This window comes from Megascapheus bottae, chromosome 15 (assembly GCF_031878675.1).
Source record: "Megascapheus bottae isolate mThoBot1 chromosome 15, mThoBot2.hap1, whole genome shotgun sequence".
NCBI classification, from domain to species: Eukaryota; Metazoa; Chordata; class Mammalia; order Rodentia; family Geomyidae; genus Megascapheus; species Megascapheus bottae.
In genome coordinates, this window is record NC_143523.1 from 3959264 (window position 1) to 3977612 (window position 18349).

At 45.1% G+C, this 18349-nt stretch overlaps 1 protein-coding gene across 2 annotated transcripts in view; it reads right to left on the reverse strand.

Moving 5' to 3' along the window:
* Dock1 (dedicator of cytokinesis 1) overlaps window positions 1-18349 on the reverse strand; it is a 411811-nt gene that overhangs the window by 31970 nt on the left and 361492 nt on the right. For both annotated transcript variants that reach the window (XM_090345612.1, XM_090345611.1), the window contains exons 36-40: window positions 15638-15678; window positions 14176-14266; window positions 11401-11520; window positions 4209-4298; window positions 3298-3402 (exon numbers count right to left, since the gene is read on the reverse strand). In XM_090345612.1, the coding sequence (XP_090201738.1) occupies window positions 3298-3402; window positions 4209-4298; window positions 11401-11520; window positions 14176-14266; window positions 15638-15678 (447 nt within the window). The remainder of the gene's footprint in view (window positions 1-3297; window positions 3403-4208; window positions 4299-11400; window positions 11521-14175; window positions 14267-15637; window positions 15679-18349) is intronic.

Sequence of the window (18349 nt, forward strand, 5' to 3'; positions counted from 1 at the left end):
GCCCTTCTAAGGAGTCTCTATCTGTGAACCAGAACAATCTGTGTTCCTCCAGGATGCAATGAGTGTGTTCTGAATGTCAACCAAGTCACAACCAGTGTCAGTGGGTAGAGATGGAGGCTGACTCTAACTGGAGACTTGGGCAAGAAGGGATAGCGGGCTGGAAGCCCTGGGGTTCAGGTATTAGGGGTGGAGGCCTGGGGTTGGCTTCTTTATAACCCCAGGTTGCTCTAGAATGAAGTTTTCCATTCAATATCAGGTGCAGTCCTGCTTTACTGGTGGCAATTCTTGGAGAGCTACTTGAGAGGGGTAAGAAGAGGGAGGGAATAGGGGGACAAACACATGAGAAGGGGTATCAAGGTTCGAGAAGTAATGTACCCATTACCTGACAAATATAACTGTAACCCCTCTATACATTATCCCCAAAATAAAATATAATTATAAAAAAAGACGAGGGATACACAGACAGACAGACAGGTGGACAACATTTTGCTGCACACTTCTGTGTCTATGTCTCAAAGATTCAGCCTTAAGTCAACTTAAAATTTCTCTAACTGACCTTCAAAAGGATACAGAGATGCTAGAACATTTATTTAAGTTGTCCCGGCTATCCATCTCGATGTTTGCTTCTCCCGAAATTCCTGTTTAGGGACTAAGGTGATGGCACCGAGAGGCCAGGAGGTCCAAATGTCACAGGGGGGTTCTAAGGAACTCACCCCCCCTTCTCTTCGGTCCAGAACATGGCCTCACCACACACCACGTCTCCCACAGCTCCTCAGACTTCCAGCCTCCAGCACTATGAGGGAGTTCTGTTCTTTATCAATTATCCAGTCTGAGGACTTCTGCTATAGCAGCTCAAGTGGACTAAGTTCTACTTTATTGTGAGCATCTAAAGATTGTTTAAGAATTGAACGATATTTTTTTAAAACTTTGTACTTAGCGATGCCTAAAAGGACCATGATGGAAAAAAACGTTCAGTTTTTCTAAAAACAAAATTAATGTCAAGCAGAAATCAAAGTAATTTGTAGTCTCGATTAGAGATATGCACATTTACTGTGGTTGGCTTGTAAGAGTATCTAAAGCCAAACATTTTAGGAATTCAGTAAGATTTAACATACAGCAGGCTCCTACAGAACATGCATTTATTTTACCTCATGCTAGAAGAAGACATAATCATAAAAATGTATATAAAGGCTTTAATAGAACAACACTAGTGAGTTATAGATGAAAGTAGCAACAATGTTCCCTAGAAATGTCAATTACTTTGCATTCTGAAGTAGTCCCTTCAAATGTGAAAGCAGGAGGAAATGCACAGACAGCCATAGATACGTATTCCTTGCAAGAGCTATAAATATTTATATGTACACAAAAACAAAAATGAAAAAAGAGATCGATTTATGGAGAAAAAGAGCCCAAGGGCCAACCCACAGGCCCTGAGGCTGCTCCAGTAGCCGCATTAATCTCCAAACATCCCGCCCACTTTTTGGGTAATTGCAAATGTCATTGTCAGACTGACCCCTGCCAGGTGATCCGCGAAGCGTGAGAAATATATTACTACAGCCCCACAAAGTTATTCAGGTGTGGCGGGAAAGTCAGTTCAATATTAATCAAGCCCATTAGACTCTATTCATACTTTCCATTTTGTCCTTTGATGGTGGCAGTGACCCAGGACTGTCCCCTGGAGCCCACAGTGCCTGCTGGCTCCTGGCACGGCCCAGCAGCCTGTCTCCCCAAGGCACTAACTCACATAATCAGGCTGCTATCTGGCTCCCAGAAGATGCTGGGTCCTCTCCCTACACTGACCTGCACTTGGTGGCCACTCTTATCACAGGCAGCCATGGTCCATGGGAATGGAATCGCACACCCCAGCAGAGTGGTGTTAGAGACAACTCCAGGCACAGGTACAAGACACTCACGCTCCTGAAGAAAGCCTTTCATAGCACGGAGTGACGGCTCCTCCAAGTTCATTGCATCCTTTAGCTTTGTCTTTTAGCTGAAGTTATGAAGTTAATTTCCATTTCCTCCTTCCCCAGAGCTGGTATTCTAACACTCTCTATTTGTTCCTTGGATTAGAAGACTTTCTGTACTATCTGGGCAGGGAAGGCTGGCCAGCTACCACTCCACTGCCCACAGAGGACACCAAAGGATAAGCTGAAAAGCTCGCCCTCTAGGGTCAGACCAGTTGGGTCACTTCTCTCAAGAATGGCATGTCCATGGTATAGAAGCACCTGAGTCCTGCGAGTAGAGAGTAAAGAGAGAGCTCCTATCTCAGTGACCCCCGTGATCAGAAACACAGAAGCAGAGAGCACACTTCTGGGACCAAGAAGATCCAACATGGCTTCATCTCCCCTGACAGCTGTGTTCCCTTCACAGTACTCTCCTGAAGCCAGAGGACTCACACTGGGCTTCCCAAGACAATAGAACCCATGTGTCCTAAAACATGTCATCTGCCCAGACACCCTACAGTAGAGTGGACCCCAAACTGTGGTACCTATACACAACGGAACTTTACACGGCCATTAGAAACAATAATATTACGTCATCTGCAGGGAAATGGATGGATCTAGAACACATCGTGTTAAGTGAGGTCAGCCAAGCTCGGAGAGACAAACGACTCTTGCCTCTGATCTTATAAAATAATATTTATCGAAATGAACTCTAGGAAATGGACACAGAGGGTTTTTCTTTCCTTTTATGCTGCTATTTTTATTTTCTTTTTGTTCTGGTTTGATCTGTTTTAGGGGTGGCAAAGCGGGGAGGCACAGAAGTGGAGTAACCAAGAGTGAACCAATGCAGCAGTGTTATCAACTGGACCCTAGGTAAAAATATAACTTGGGGTTGGGATGGGAGGGAAAAATGGAGAGAGCAAGGGTGACACTGTCTAAAAGGAAACGTATTCTTCACTTGACTTATGTAACTGTGACCCGTCCTGTAACCTCACTTTTGTAATAACAATGAACAAATGTCATCAACAGTAACAGGAATCATGACCTCACAAGGATGACAGCTAAGAATGCATTTTGACAAAACTGAAACAGTGTTGTGAGGTGGCCAGGGATCATTTTCTCATATGCTTCTCCTCTGGGCTCCTGGGAGCACAGGGCAATGGATGCCTGGCTGGTGTTCACAGTGGTGTTCCAGGCATTTGGGACACGGGTACAATAGCACCCACCTCTCCCAGGGTGAGTGGGGGTCAGCCACCCAGCTCAGCCAAACACACCACTGGCAGAGCTGGATTTTGCTGTGAGTGAAAAGCAGAACAACAACCCGGCTAAGAAAAAACCGAATTGAAATTTTTACCCGGAGGAATGTTGGAAAGCCTTGTCCATAATAGCCAACGGCAAAATAGTCAGGCTTGGGTCTTATCACTTTGACGATGTTTTCATAAAACTGAGCCTGTTTTTTCTGGAAGGAAGAAAGAAAGAAACAATGCATTTCAGGATCGAGCATGGCAAAGGAGCACCCTTCTTCTAGATCCTTCTTCTGGGCTAAGAACTCATGGGTGAGGGGTGAGGGAGGGGCCGAATGACCTGCACCTGAGTTTACTATCACCAGCAGTTTCGACATACATTTTCACTCATCCTCCCTCATTTAGCATGGAATTCTGAACAGAAACACAGTAGCAATTCTGACTTGGTACCAGATAGGATTTTCTCTTCTGATTAAATGATGAGCCTTTAGTGCTTTTCTCTTTTAGCTGCTATGAGCCAGGCATAGACTATATTAAAGAATAATTTAGAAGAATGGCATTATTCCGCTCTAAATTAACGACAAACATTACAGCATCCTAATTGTGATCTGTTGAATACAAAGGAGACATGGCTGGTGAATCAGTCATTAGAAACTTAGGAGCTTCTTTGGCCTGGCTACCGCCCGTTGATCCCCTCTTGGCAAAGCCCTTCAGGGCTTCCAGACCACTAACACAGGAGCTCAGCAAAGGGCACGGATAACTCACAGGCTTAGTGCTGGGTTGTGATGTGGATATACAGAGTGAATGTTCACAGAGCATAATGAATCCGCAGATGCAAAAAAAAAAATAAATAAAAAGTCTGTAGATCCTACAGAGTGATCAGGCCAGAGAATGCCTGGGTAGGTGTGGATCCCATCATCCCAACAGAAATTCCAACAAAGCAAGCCTACACTGCCTTGGTTCAATTACAAAAAAAGAAGAAGAAGAAAAGAAAAGGGGAAAAAAAAAAGTGAAGACCTACCAGCAGTTCACTGAGTTGTTCATAATCAAACATTTCGGTTTCATACTGTTCGGCAAGCTCCTTGCCTAAGGCGATGGCCTCCTCCCACATCTGAGTTACAAGGAAGAAAAAAAAGCAGACACAAACCTGAATCATGCAGTCAGATTAAAAAGGCAACAACATCATTCACAAGACAGCGATTGAGAAATATACTGGATTAATTGAAATTGGGGAAGAATGACACTGGGAAAACACAAGTACTTGTGAGATTCTTGTCCTTTGGCTCCAGCCCTTGCATCTGCTGACTAACGTATCCAATCCCTGCTCACCCCCCATGCTGGTTGGCTTGGCTTCAGGTGATGCAGTGCGCTGGCCTGTCCTGAACCCTCAGCCCCCTTCTCCAGTCACCAGGCATGGCAACCAAGGCCCATCTGTTAGTGTATCCTGGTGCCAAGGAAAAGATACTGCAGCTGTAAGAGGCACTTACATGAAAACAAGGGGTCTCGCTTGGCAAATGATGACACTTAATAAATTAGGTCCCACAGCACCAATTGCTAAAAAGGATCTCCAAATGGAAGCATACAAAAAGCTGGCTTCGTGTGCGCATGCTGTGCAGATGGAAGTCCTGCCCTCATTTGGCAAAGGAGAAACTTCATAGGGTCTATAATGACAAGGTGGCCTTCCACACAACTGGCAGGGCGATGACCGGTGAGATAATTGGTGCAGAGCTCCTGCCTACATTCCCCGGGAAACGTAATGTGGAGCACTCAGGAAGCGCGCGGGCATTCAGAGGCACCACCCCTCCTCTGGGAAGTCTTTCTGGCGGTTGTTGACTCTCCTTGGTGCCTCCTGGATGAGCATGACTTCAAAACGTTCCATCATGTAGCAAAACTTGAACCTGCTTTGCAACCTCCTGCATCCTGTGTTCTAGACTCCAAGTCCCAGCCTCACCATCAGGACTATCGTCCCGGCACTAAGCATGTCTGTCCTTGCTTTGATTCCTCCCACTCGACACTGGGACACCACAGACCCCCTGGGTACACCCCGCCACCGGGAGTGCAGCAGTCATTACCAGGGGACTAAAGAGATGCTTCTAGCCACCCCTGTGTTCCTTGACTGAGCCCCTGATCCACCTTGTCAGGTGAGTTCATTAGTTATGCCAGTACTGCAGCATCTAGCAGGTAAGTAATGGGACTCGCCCAACTCCATCTTTACCAGAGTTCTTGATGTTGAAGCCCAGGTCCCAGCACTTCCAGCTGGTCCCCAGGCTCTCACACACATTTGGCCTGAGCCTTCATTGATGCCTTATTGTATTTTCTTGCCAGAGTGGACCCTAAGAGGGGCCTCTGTTGTTAAGAGCCTGTTTCATTTAAATCTTTTTCCCCCCTATAACTACTCATCTACTATTTTTGATTAAAAGAACAACAACAAAAAAGAATCCTACTCTAATACTTGAAAAGCAAGATAAAATGTAAGCCCAGCTTGGAATGGAGAAGGGTCAGTGCCCGGGGATGGGAGAGGGAGGCAGAGAAACCCTGTCTGTAGTCCACAGTCTCTCCCTTCCTCCCTTCAGCTTAGCATAGCCTTACATCCCTTGAACATCTGCATGAGACTTCCAGATCTTTCTCCTGACTTCCTCTGGAGCCCCAGGAAGGAAAACTCCAAGGTTTCTCTGAAGCTCCAGTGACCCATGCGTCTCGTAGTACAATTCCATCTCAAAGACAACACTACCTTTCCTGGCAGGCCTCCTTTATAAGATTTTTTTTTCTTCTCATTTCCTGCAAGCTAATGTACATTCTCTTAGCTATTGAGAATGTTAGAGTTTCTAATTTACTCTGGAGTAAAAGCTTAATCTGTCTTTATCCTAAATGACAGATGAGGTACTTTAGATACATATCAAAAGCAATTGTTTTTAAAAGAAATATAAGTCTTGAATAAATATCTTATCCAGCTAGCCCTGTAGTTACGTGGTTGTGTTTTCTATCAGATTTTCTATAAATACCTATTCCCTTCTCCCTCTTCTCTGTATGTGGTAAAGGCGTTCACACTGAAGAGATTTCCATCTACTTTTAATTGGACAGTACTCTAAAGAAGAGTATGGGTAATTCATATTTCCAATGTGAGTAGCTTAGAAAATATTTCTGTGCCAGAGAGAAAACAGATTCGATATGATTGGGATTTAGATTATCTCGGTGAAAGAATCGCTTTAACCTTTCCGAACGAACACCCGCTGGGCTCCATTCTCAGAAGAGCTATAGGCTTAGCAGGTTTACACAGCCCCAAATGAAAAAGCTCCTATCCGCAGACAGCATTACTTTCTGATCCCAACTCCTTAATCCAGTTTATGGCACCTTGGAAATTGTTAGCTGCTGGCTCCCTGGGCACGTTCTTGCCTCTACTGCTTTTCACTAGAGGATGATTGGTGCCGTTTTCTTGAGATGATAATCTTCCCCATCTTTCTGAGCCTCTCCGTTGTAGGACGTTCCATTTGTCCAAGTTCCCTGAACACAGAACTCCCTTCTCAGCTCCAGGGAAGAGTGGCAGCCAAGAGCGCGGTGTTGGGAATTGAGTTCTTACAGAGTCGAGGGTTAGCCACATGGTCAGAGGACCTCCAGGAGATACAGCACATGAAAGGACACAGGGTGGCGGTGCCACTAATGCTGGCCACTGGTGGGGGACTCTGGATTAGCTTGGTACTAGCTGAGAGGAACTCACCAGAGAAGCCTGACGTTCAGCCATTCATCTACAATCCATTTGTCTTTTCCTGGCAATGACTGGAAAATTAGACCTACTCAATTACTGTCTGAATCTCCAGAGTCCTACACAGTTCTCGGATGGTTCAGTGCCCTAATGGCAATGGAGTATGAGAATGTAGAGCTCTGGGTAAAGTCCCATAGACCCAAAGGGAGCCCCAAACCTGCTGGAGACCTTGTGGAGTGAATGCCTGCCCAGCCAGGGCCGAGCGTGGCATCCTTCCAGTCCCAGGTCAGTCACAAGTTGTGAGGAGGGTCGTGTTAACTTCAAGGTTGTGGCCAAGTTGACAAGAGGATCAGCAGATCTCGTGGTCACAAAGCCTGAGTCACAGCTAGCTGGAAGTCGGTCAGTTTAGAAAAGAGCAAACTGAATTACTCAGCGAAAGAACCATCTTTGATTCTCCTGGTTCCAATGTGAACTCACCTTCTTCAGACTGAGGCCATACACAGGCTTGGAGTCTACCATCTCTCACTGTCACCTGACCCAGGTGACCTCAGTGTCTGCACTGACCATGTCCTTTCTAGTCTTCTCTCTGTGGCCTCCAACTTCTACCTCAGTTGCAGAGCTTGTGGACGAGGGACACTTTGCTTAGATGCTACCCACTGGTAGAGGTGACGCCAGTCTTTTTTGTGATCTCACTCTTGAAGAACCACCTCTGTGAAGGCCCCCCTTCCCAAAATCCAGAAGGAGGGGGCATTCTATCCCTGCACCCCCTTCCCACCTGTGACCCATACCCACACAGACCTGGCATAGGTTTAATTATCTGCTCATGAAAGGGCCCTGGTGCCGCGCTCGAAGCCTCAGGAAGGCCCCATGTTTATCTCTATAGTTCAGGGTGAAGGACAGCATTTGTCACCATGCGAGGAGAAACTCATAGCTGGTCCTAGAGAAAGCATCAGGAGCATCTTTCCTGATGCTAAAATGTGACTTTCTCATGTCTTTTCATGATTCTTTTCTAACAGAAAAATGCATAATAATAATTCGCCATGATAATAATACTAACACTAATAACGTGTCATATTCGGGCCAAATTCTGGCTAAACAGTGAGATTGAGAATGTTTGAGAAATGCTGAGAGTTAATCTGGAAGAGCATTCTGTGAAGCAGACATAGAGCTTATCTTAATAACAACTGCATCCTCAAAGGCCAATTGAAAGGATGGGAACATGTCACCCCAAGTACTTAGGAAAGAGAGCCGACGACGTCATCAAACATGGAAACTTGTACCCCATCCCCTATACTTAGTTCATAAAATGATGCAAGCTTGTATATGGTTTTACAACTTTGGTGCAAGGCGAAGTGTGAACTTTGTCAAAGGAGGGTTATTTTAAGGGACAAGAAAACCGAGCTCCAGCTGAAAATAGCAGCAGGGCTTCGCACATCACTGTGGCTGGAATGGATGGGCGGCCTCCACACAGAGCGAGGTGGGGCCTTGGTCCCAGAGGTGGCGCAGCAGTGTTGGCTATGACTGACTGGAAGCTTTGGGCTAAATTCTCTTCTCAGAACTATTTTCTATTTTTCACCTTCAAAGAGAAGTCTGGTAATTTTCAGTGAAATACTTGGATTAAGGGCTTTATTGAAAATGACTAGGTCTCCATCAGACACAGTAAGACAGACAACCTAGAGCACCTTCGGAAAAGGAGCAGTTGCCTTCCTGATAAAGTTCAACAGAAAGCTTTTAGGGGTTGCTGCAATGGGTGGTGAAAACAGAATGGGGAGACAGCCAGTAGTAATTATTAGCCCAGGAAGGAAGAAATGTTAAAGAATGAAAAGAGAAGCAGCAGATGGAAATGACGTCTTAGGGAGAGAAAGAAAAAAGATTAAGAGACCAAGAGCTTCGCTGCAAGACATTCAAAACTTTTTAATAATAGTGAGAAAGCAAGAATAGGAGAATGCTTTCTTGAAGAAAAACTACAGAAAGATAACAATGTAATTCAAGGGCCGGAGTGCCCAACATAAAGAAACAGAAAATCCATTCAGCTTTGCTGATTTTAAGGCACAGAGGTAAAAAAACGTTAGTATCCAAACCCTGCCTCTTCCTAGACCCTCTGCTTCCCAGCGTGCACCGGAAGAAGCGGTGTGGGGCCTGTGGATGTGTGTGTGTGCTCGGGCCTTCAGGACCCAGCCTCCACAGGCCCTCCCTGCCTTTCAGAGAGCAAACTAACTTGAGAAGGTTTATTGTGTCCATGCAGTAAGCACCTAGCGAAGACCCCCTTGGGCAGTTCCAGAGACGACAGTGAAGCTGTATCTGTGGAGCTACACCGGAGTCAGGGTGCTGTCAGACTGAGCTCATTTTATACTCTTGTTTATAACTCATCGATCAGTCAGTTCAACCAAGCTGTTAAGGTCCCCTCCTCTAATACATTCTTTTTTTTGTTTTGTTTTGTTTTTCTTTTCCAAAAAAGGCCTTAACATTTTTGAGTCTAAAATGAAAACGCGGAAATGCTTCTTGAGGTATAACTGCTCTGGGGCCAGCAGGCACCAGCTCAGATGTGAACTTGGAGGAGCCCGTACCATCCATTAAGCTGGTAACTCCGGTCCCTGTCGGAGACCTCTACATGCCTGTCTGCCTGATCACTCACTCAGTAACGGTTGCAATCATTTGGACTGAAGACAGCTTTTTTTTTTTTTCCCTGTGGATCATGGGGCTTGAACTCTGGGCCTGGGCGCTATCTCTGAGCACTTTAGCTCAAGGCTATTGTCCTACCCCTTGAACCATAGCACCATTTCCAGTTTTCTGGTGGTTAATTGGAGATAAGAGTGAGTTTCACAGTCTTTAGTGCTTGGGCTGGCTTTAAACAAAGATCCTCAGAAAAGATCCTCAGATCTCAGGCTCCTGAGTAGTGAGGGTTACAGTGTGAGCCATCACGGCCAGCTATTTTTTTTTTTTTTTTGGCCAGTCCTGGGCTTGAGCTCAGGGCCTGAGCACTGTCCTTGGACTTTCTCAAGGCTAGAGCTCTACCACTTGAGCCTCAGCACCACTTCTGGCTTTTTTGTATGTATGTGGTACTGAGGAATTGAACCCGGGTCTTTGTGCATGCTAGGCAAGCACTTTAACCAGTAGGCCAAACTCCTGGCCCCACGCCCAGCTGTTTTTAACAGGCATAGGCACTAGTCGGGGCCAGCTTGTAAGACTTTGTCTTTGTCCAGTCTACAACCTGGTTTTGAATACGATGCTGAAGGCAAGTGGGTGTGAGACTACGCTTAGGGAACATGTGGTAAAGAGGCAGCAAGACAGGGGGCTGACTGGGGTCTGGGGAGTGAGGAGAGGAGAGGCTGGTTCTTTATCCCCCTCAGAAGCTCAGAGTCTGAGTCAGGAGGTGAGGCCCACATGGCACCCTGACTCTTCGTGGAAGTGTCACACAGGACACAGGATCCTGTGAGGATTCTGGACTTCTCCCGTGTTAAGGACCAAGGAAGACAGAGGACAGGTGAGCGCTCACGTCAGATGCAGGGAAATCCCCAGCTTGGGCTGCAGTGATAGCTCCTTATAGAGTCTGATTCACGTAAATGGGAGCAATCACCATGCCTCCAGGACAGGTATTGCTGTGGGTCACCAGGAGTCCCCCCAGTACCCAGAGTCCCAACCTCCAGCATCCATGAATGCCTTTCTCTGAAATCAGAACCTCGTGATACAATTAAGTTAAAATGGAGTAGACTGGGCCTTGATTCAGTGACCAGTAAAGGGGACATGTGGACACAGAGACGTAGCTCGGAGAGATTGTGTGGTGAGGCTGCCAGGAAACAAGTGCCAGAATGGTAAGACAGCTACACCAGACACAAGCCAAGGGCACCAAGCATGTTCTGCCCACTGACATTTGATTTCAGGCTCAGAGCTCCCGGCACTTTGGCAGAATGAATTTCTGCTCTTGATCAGTGCATGCCTCTGGCCCTCTGTTAGTGACCTGGGGAAGAGGACTTGGGCTCCTTCCTCGAGTCCATAGTCACCTGTCTCAAGTGACCCCATCAGCCCTGAGAGGAGTGGACAGTCCAGTGCCAGAAGGAGCGCAGAAGTCACTGTGGTGTCACATACGAGGGACTTCTAAAGCCAGCATATCTGAAGCACAAGAATGTACATGACCAAGTCTGTGGAAGGTTAACTTTTCAGTGACAACAGAAAAAGGTCATGATACCAAATGCACAAAGACACATCCGAACCACTGCCCTACGCGAGGCTGCTCCTGGTAAGAGGTACAAAAATTCTCATGTTTCTTCAGTCCTCACCACATCCAGAGCAACTTAAAAAGGCTATTGATTCAAAAAGAAGAAAAGTTGCTACTTCGAAATGCAGGCCGGAGCAACATGCATGCATAAAACATTTCCATACACAATTTGTAACCCATTGCTGCCTCTGCAAACATGTGCTAAGAAAATGTGTTTACAGGGCTGTAGGAGGCGCACATGAAAGGGCAAGCAGGAACATTTGCAGGCTTGCTTTTTTTTTTTTTTTTCCTTTTTACCTTGCCCTTGTCAAAGTAGTGGATGATTTCTTGGTAGAGCTGCTCCTTCAGTTGCCCCTGTGTGGTCGCCTGGTACCCGTCCCGCTGAGTGAGGTGAGCAGCACACACGTCCTCCGACCACTAAAGCAAAAGCAAGGAGTGAGCAGGGCCCTGGTAGGGGGTGGGGTCTGATGGGGATGGGGAAGAGAAGGAGGGGGGATTGATAAGGGAAAGCCCTAGGGACTGGTCCTGGTTGGGGAGGGAGTTCGGGGGGGCATCGTGGTATTACAGTGGGTCATAATCAACACAAGCTCCATACATGGCGCATAAAAGGGCCCCCCTTCTGAGGGCAGAGTGTGGCTCAGTCTGTTGAGGTCTGAGGATACCAGGGCAGCCTCTGTCTGGAGGTCCCTGGCTTACTGACTGTAAGTATTCTAGTGGGAGCAGATGATTCTATTTGAGGATTTTTGGATAAAGGATATACTGGCACCCATATAGTAGGGCACCCGTACGTTACACCTGCAATCCCCGCTACTTGAAAGGCTGAGAATGGGAGGTGCTTTGATGCCAGCCTGGGTCACAGCTGGGCACAGTGGCACGAGCCTGTCATCCCAAGCTATGTGGGAGTCTGAGGCTGGCAGGATCACAGTTCTAGAAGAATTTGTAAGGCTCCCTCTGAACAGAAAGAAGCTCAGCATGAATGCAAGTGCCTGTCAAACCAGTTATGATGCAAAGCCTGAAACAGGGGGAACGAAATCCAGGCAGGGGCCAGAGATCCTATCTCAATCGTAACCAGTGCAACAAAGGGTTGGAGGCCTGGTGTTCAGTTTATAAGAATACCAGTCAGCTTAAATTCACATTTATAGATATTCAAGTAGATCTAGGAAAAATTACAAAACGGAGTAGTGTAAAAGATGTGATCACAAAGCATTCCCTATTCACCTGAAAAAGTCAGAACCCAGCAGAAAAGATAACACAACAGGGCCTATCGGGTCAGACAATCTGTGAAGAGCCATCTGTGCCCATCAATCCAGTGATTAACCAAATGATACGTTTATGCCCATATACACGCTCTACGTTCTCATGCACATGTAAAGGTTTCTGTTGTCTGAGAAGAAGACTGAATAAGCAGTTTGTCAACCTATTTTAATTCTCCATGGTGTTTTTTTTTTCCAAAGACCTTTACATTTACAAAAACTTGTAACTGAAATTCAGGTGTCTAAGAAATGAAGGCTAGCAGCATTCACAGTGCCACAGCTTTCACCAGCTGCATGCCCTCTGAATTCCCTATCCCCAAACGTGATGTCTTGGGAGAGCTTCAGATGACTTTGGCCCTCGGGCTGCTTGCCTGGAGGAACAGGGATGCAGAGCCCAGAGGGATTCAGTGTTCTGTTTGGGCCACACTGAGCCCTCTTGCTTTGACACAGAGGTAAACCACCTTGCTCAAGTACTGCAGAACAGCAGGTGTGTGTTTGTGCTACGGAAGCTATCGTCGATTCAAGGATCAGAAAGGGCAGGCAGACATGATGGGAGTTTTACTTCCTAATGCTGTGTAACTCCCGTTACCCAACAGATAGCATCGCAGCCTATTTTAATGTCATCTTCTTTGGTCTTCTTTCATCCTGCTTGCAATATGTGGGAGGCGGGCATAGATTTGAAAATAAGATTCCTTGGATAGAGCACTCAACTAAGTTCTAGTTTTAATAACTGATTTTGTTTATCCAGTTCAGATTTCTTTTTCAAATTTTCACAAGAATATAAGGTGAATGATGATCTAATGACTTGCTGAAATAATAAATTCTAAAACTAAAATCTCTCTTAGCAATTTCCCCATCCATCTCCAGATGCATCTACCTATTCCCACACCCATTCATTTACCATGTACCTATTTCCATATCTGTTAACCCCGCATCCACACAGACTCATCCATGCATCTCCCCCCACATCCACCCCTCATCCTAGCTACCCACCCATCTCTCATCCCATGATACCCATCCCTCCATCTCCACACTCCATCCATCTCGACATCCATCCATCCATACTTCATCCACTCATCTATCCACCTACTAACCATCCATCCATCCATCCATCCATCCATCCATCCATCCATCCATCCACCCACCCACCCAGGCAGCCAGCCAGCTACCTACCTAGTCTACTTGCTATTGAAGATTGACTCTGTATTACTAACCAGGCTGAGACTGGACATGGGAGAGAACATGAACACATCAGCAGAAACAGAAAAGCCTACGTCTAAACCTATCTGCATAATAAAAGTAACTCTGAGAGCTGAAAGATGTTGTGTTAGACCAATGCTCATGAGCGATGTTCTTTTAGAGAATGAGGCAGAAAACCCTGAAGAGGTCTCAGAGAGAACAGCTTGACAGAAATGTCATGATCCGGTCTCTATTCTCGTTGTAAGAATAATCAGCGGTGTGACTCATTCTATCATTTAGCTGCACCTCCAGGGTCATTCTTTCTTATCAGTGCTGCTATCCATGCTCCCTGAGTCTTGGGGCACAAATGAGACACTGTACAATCTGCAGCCTACTGCCACTTCATAGCCCAGTGACAGGTATTTGTGACACCTTGACATCTTGTTAAATCTCATCCTGTAGGAACAAATCTGCAATCAAAACACTTCCTAAATATTTCTGCCTATGTCGCTGCCAGGAGTCAAGATGTATACAACCTTCTTGTGCAAGTCTTCTAAACTTTGTCACAGTAAGATAAAATTTTGAAGAATCTTAGAATCAAAACAAGGAATTGATAGACATATACAGAACTTTTTATTACCTTTAGAAGCTTCGCATGGAGAAGCAAAGTGTAAGCTGCTTCGGTGTAGTTATCACATTCTTTGTGTAAGTCACAGAGTTTGTACAAATACCTGAGATGATGAAATACAGGTACATTCTGAAAATGTCACCAAGTAATTTGTGCTGAAGATTGCAGTAGCTAAATTCGACATTCTACAGTAACTCATATCTATACTTTCTTTTCACAATGTTCATAATTCACTGTGCCTTGAAAACTTTCGGTGCAGAAATCACCAAAAGTCTACAACAGTAAATGCAATACCACAGGCACATATACACACAACACCCACATAGAAACAATTCTATATTTTAACATTTTAAGCCCTCTCCTAATGCTCTCTTTAGATAAAAAATGAAAATGACATACAAAATACAGTTGTACACCAAGGGTTCTTATTCCTTTCATCCTTTCCAAATTTTCTGTCAAACACTTGAAATGAAATTACACAATCTCAGTGGTGGTTTTCCTACATTTCTACTGAACCAAATGCACAAAAATCCATAAAATCCAAACCTACAAGAATAAAGAGTTCCAGCAACCAGTGTATATGATCAAAAGAACTTCTCTGCCATAAAGAAACAAAGGTTGCTTTTCATACAAAGCAAACTATATTTTCCATGAGGAAGGAAACTGACAGTTTTCCACAGTTTATTAGATTCATAGGTTATTCTTTTAAAGAAACAAAAAAAAAAGAAAAAACATACCACCATACATAGCTTTACAGTAAACACACAGTAAACACTAATGACATGTGGCATACATGCCTTTCTCTTAGTTAAAGTGGTAATCTTGCTAATTATTGACACAGGACCCAAAAGTGTCCAAGCATGGAAGAGGCTTTACCAAACCACATCCCTTCTTCAGATGCATACTGGCCGTCTAACCCAGAGTCTGTATTGCCAGACAAGGGCTCTCACCCTGAGTTACGTACTCAGCATCATAGGGGATAAAAAGGCCAACAAGGGGCTGAGTCCAGACAAAACATTTTTCCATTTTCATGGGAGAAAGACACAGAAAACAAGGGAAGCGAGTGTCAGTTAAGTAAGAGTGAACTGAGAAATTACATTGTCTATTTTTCATAAATGTATAACTGGATTTCACATTTGATCTTCTGACTTACTGTGAAACATTAAAATTTATCATGTTATCTTTCTTCAACAGGACCAAAGGAATTGGCCATAAAGGTACAAAAACCTTGTGAAATAATTGGATAGTTTGGATTTTGAGTTGGTTAAATGGTGACCCTGCCTGCCTCCCCTGAAATTCTGTATTGGTATGGACAAACTATACAATGGCTAAGTTTGCATCTGGGCACCTCACCAAATAATATATATCAGAAGAGTCACAGTTATCTGAAAAACAGAATCCTGAGGTCATGAAACATTTGTTAGCAGGTTCTCATTAACAGCAATTACAGTAAACGGCAGATGCAGCAGCTTACCTTATGTACATTTCTTCTCTCTCAATTTCTTTGTAGAAATTCTGAAAAACAAAACCACAACATGGTTTTTGGATGCCTGTTCTACAAAAGGCTTCTTCACAAGCACCCTAAAACCCCAAGGTTCTGCAGCCTGTATCATCCATGGCCAAAGAGACGCATGTGGATTAGAACTGTGATAAACCATTTCACATTCTTCTTCAAGTTTTTGGCTTTTCTAAAGACCAGATTTCCTATGCTTTTGATACCTGGTGACTAAAACCTGCTTCTATTATTTGAAAGCAAGGTATTGTCAAATATATGATTTCTGTAAAAGCAAGGTACTGTCAAATATATGACATCTGTAAAAGCAAGGTACTGTCAAATATATGACTTCTTACCCCGCCATGACTTCATTCAAATGAAGCAATAACAGCCAGTGCTGCTGGCTCATATAAGTAATCCTAACCATTCAGGAGTGAGATCTGAGGTACGAGTTTCAAAACCAGCCTAGGTAGGAAAGTCTGTGAGGCCCCATCTCCAGTTAACCACCAAAAACCTGGAAGTGGAATTATGGCACAAATGACAAAGCACCAGCCTTGAGTGAGAACTCTAAGAGAGACAGCACCCAGGTCCTAAGTTCAAGCTCCAGAAACAGTACAAAAATAAAGCCATTTGAGAAGAAGCAGAGAAACATCATAAACATGACTGAACCACAGAAGCCACTGTGACATTCGAGTTCCAAGTGTCCAAGACAATAGCCTCTAGCTACATATATTTAAAGGTAAAGGCACTTTACACGAGCTAAGACTCTATCTTAGCCAAGCACTGGTGTCTCATGCCTATAATCTCTCCTAATCAGGAGACTGGGATCTGAGGATGGCAGTTCAAAGCCTGCCTAAGCAGAAAAATTCATGAGACTCTTATCTCCGGTGAACCACCAGAAAAATTGGAAGGGGCTGTGGTTCAAGAGGGTGGAATAATAGCCTAGAGCGCAAAGAGCACAGGGATAGTGCCCAGGCCCCGAGTTTCAGCCCCATCACTGAAAAAAAATCTATATTTACCTCCTGGTTTTATCTCCCAGTGAGGTCCACTGGAAAATCCTGATGTAGACAGACCTTCTGGACCACAGCAAGACAGGGGGGCTCTTAACAAGCCACTGTGCACATGTACTCTTGAAGAAAAGTTAGTTAGATTCTAACCAATGCAGTTTCTCCATCTTACAACAAGATGCCTTCTAGCTGAGCATGTACATGTATATCCAAATTCCATTTCTTCACACAAATGCCTCTAAACACATCTTAATCGTAGATGGTGCACCTGGAAAGAGCTGGAGTTACCTAACAAGGCCCACAGAGTGGGAACATCGCAAGTACGTGCCACGTGAAATTTAGCACCTGAAAAATGCCGCTAAGATTCTAGAATTGGAGCCCGAGGGACCTTGGGACTATCAGTGTTATGAAGATACACAATGCCCCATGAAGATGAGACAGCCTTTGTTCATTTCATTAGCTCAAAATGGCACTGACTCCATGGCTCAGCTCTCTGAAAAGAAATGATAAATAAGTATAGAAAGCAAGCAGGGGACACGTTCAGAAAAATGCGCCAGCATCTGACATTTTAATGTGCCCCAGTTCCTAGGATGTGGTCGGTAATGAGGATATTTTCAGCTGACAACTCAGCGCGACGTAACAAAGAGAATCTGCACCAAAGACTGAGAGCGAGCCTTCGTTTCCAGCTCCTTCACCAGCAGTTACAAGCTCCCATTCCACACCTTCCCCTTTTGTGCTCTTTATTTTTAATCCTTCTCTCCTGAGCTTTCTGTCATTCATTGTGAGATCATACAACCTTCATCCGCCTTTCTGATAGAAGGAATGGCTTCTATTTTTTGCCTGGGCTAACGTCTGCTCTTTCCTGGCACTTCAAAACCCCTCACAGCTAGAGCACACTCATCTCAAATCCAGATTTCTATATAAAACTTTTGCATTTCTTACGTCAGTGCTCACATTGCTCGGGTACGTCCCGAGTTCTTATCCTCTCACCCCCTTGGCCCTCATGACCCCTCTGCATCAGGGCTGCCCAGGTCAGGTGCCAGGCCCAAAGCTCGACTTTCGGTGGGATTCTGTGGGAGCTAAGACCCAGCACTGACTATCAGAACTTACGACATTGTACACTCTCTGTGACCAAAACAGAAGCTAAGACTGAGAATTCTGGTCCGAGCCCTGTATGAACTAGCCTGGGTACCTATCAGTGATAACTGCACCAGCCTGAGGACTGCTCTGTGCACATGGCTGCATGGAAGTGCCAGATTGCTGGTCAGTGATGGAATCGCAGCTACTTATTTATGTAGAAATGTGCTTTTGTGTGAGGGGACACAATGATGACGGGGTGTTCTCTGAACACATATGTTGCGTGCAATGCTCAGATGAGGGCATGTCTATCAATCGCCTCCACATGGATCATTTTTTTGGGCCGGGACATCACAAACACCCCTCTACTAGCTACTCGCAAACCTTCCATGGATGGCTGTCAGTCACTGGTACCCAACTGTGTTATGCAGCATCACAAGTCTCTTTCCTGTGGGACGGCGGCACCCTGCTGTGGCCGAGTCCTTTCTGGGTTTGCCTACTTAGGGTCTGCATGGGGATCTCTGCTTAGTGATGTACACTTATATACCTACCTCATTTAGAGATGGACACACACACGCGTATGCATGTATCCGTCCTAACACATATC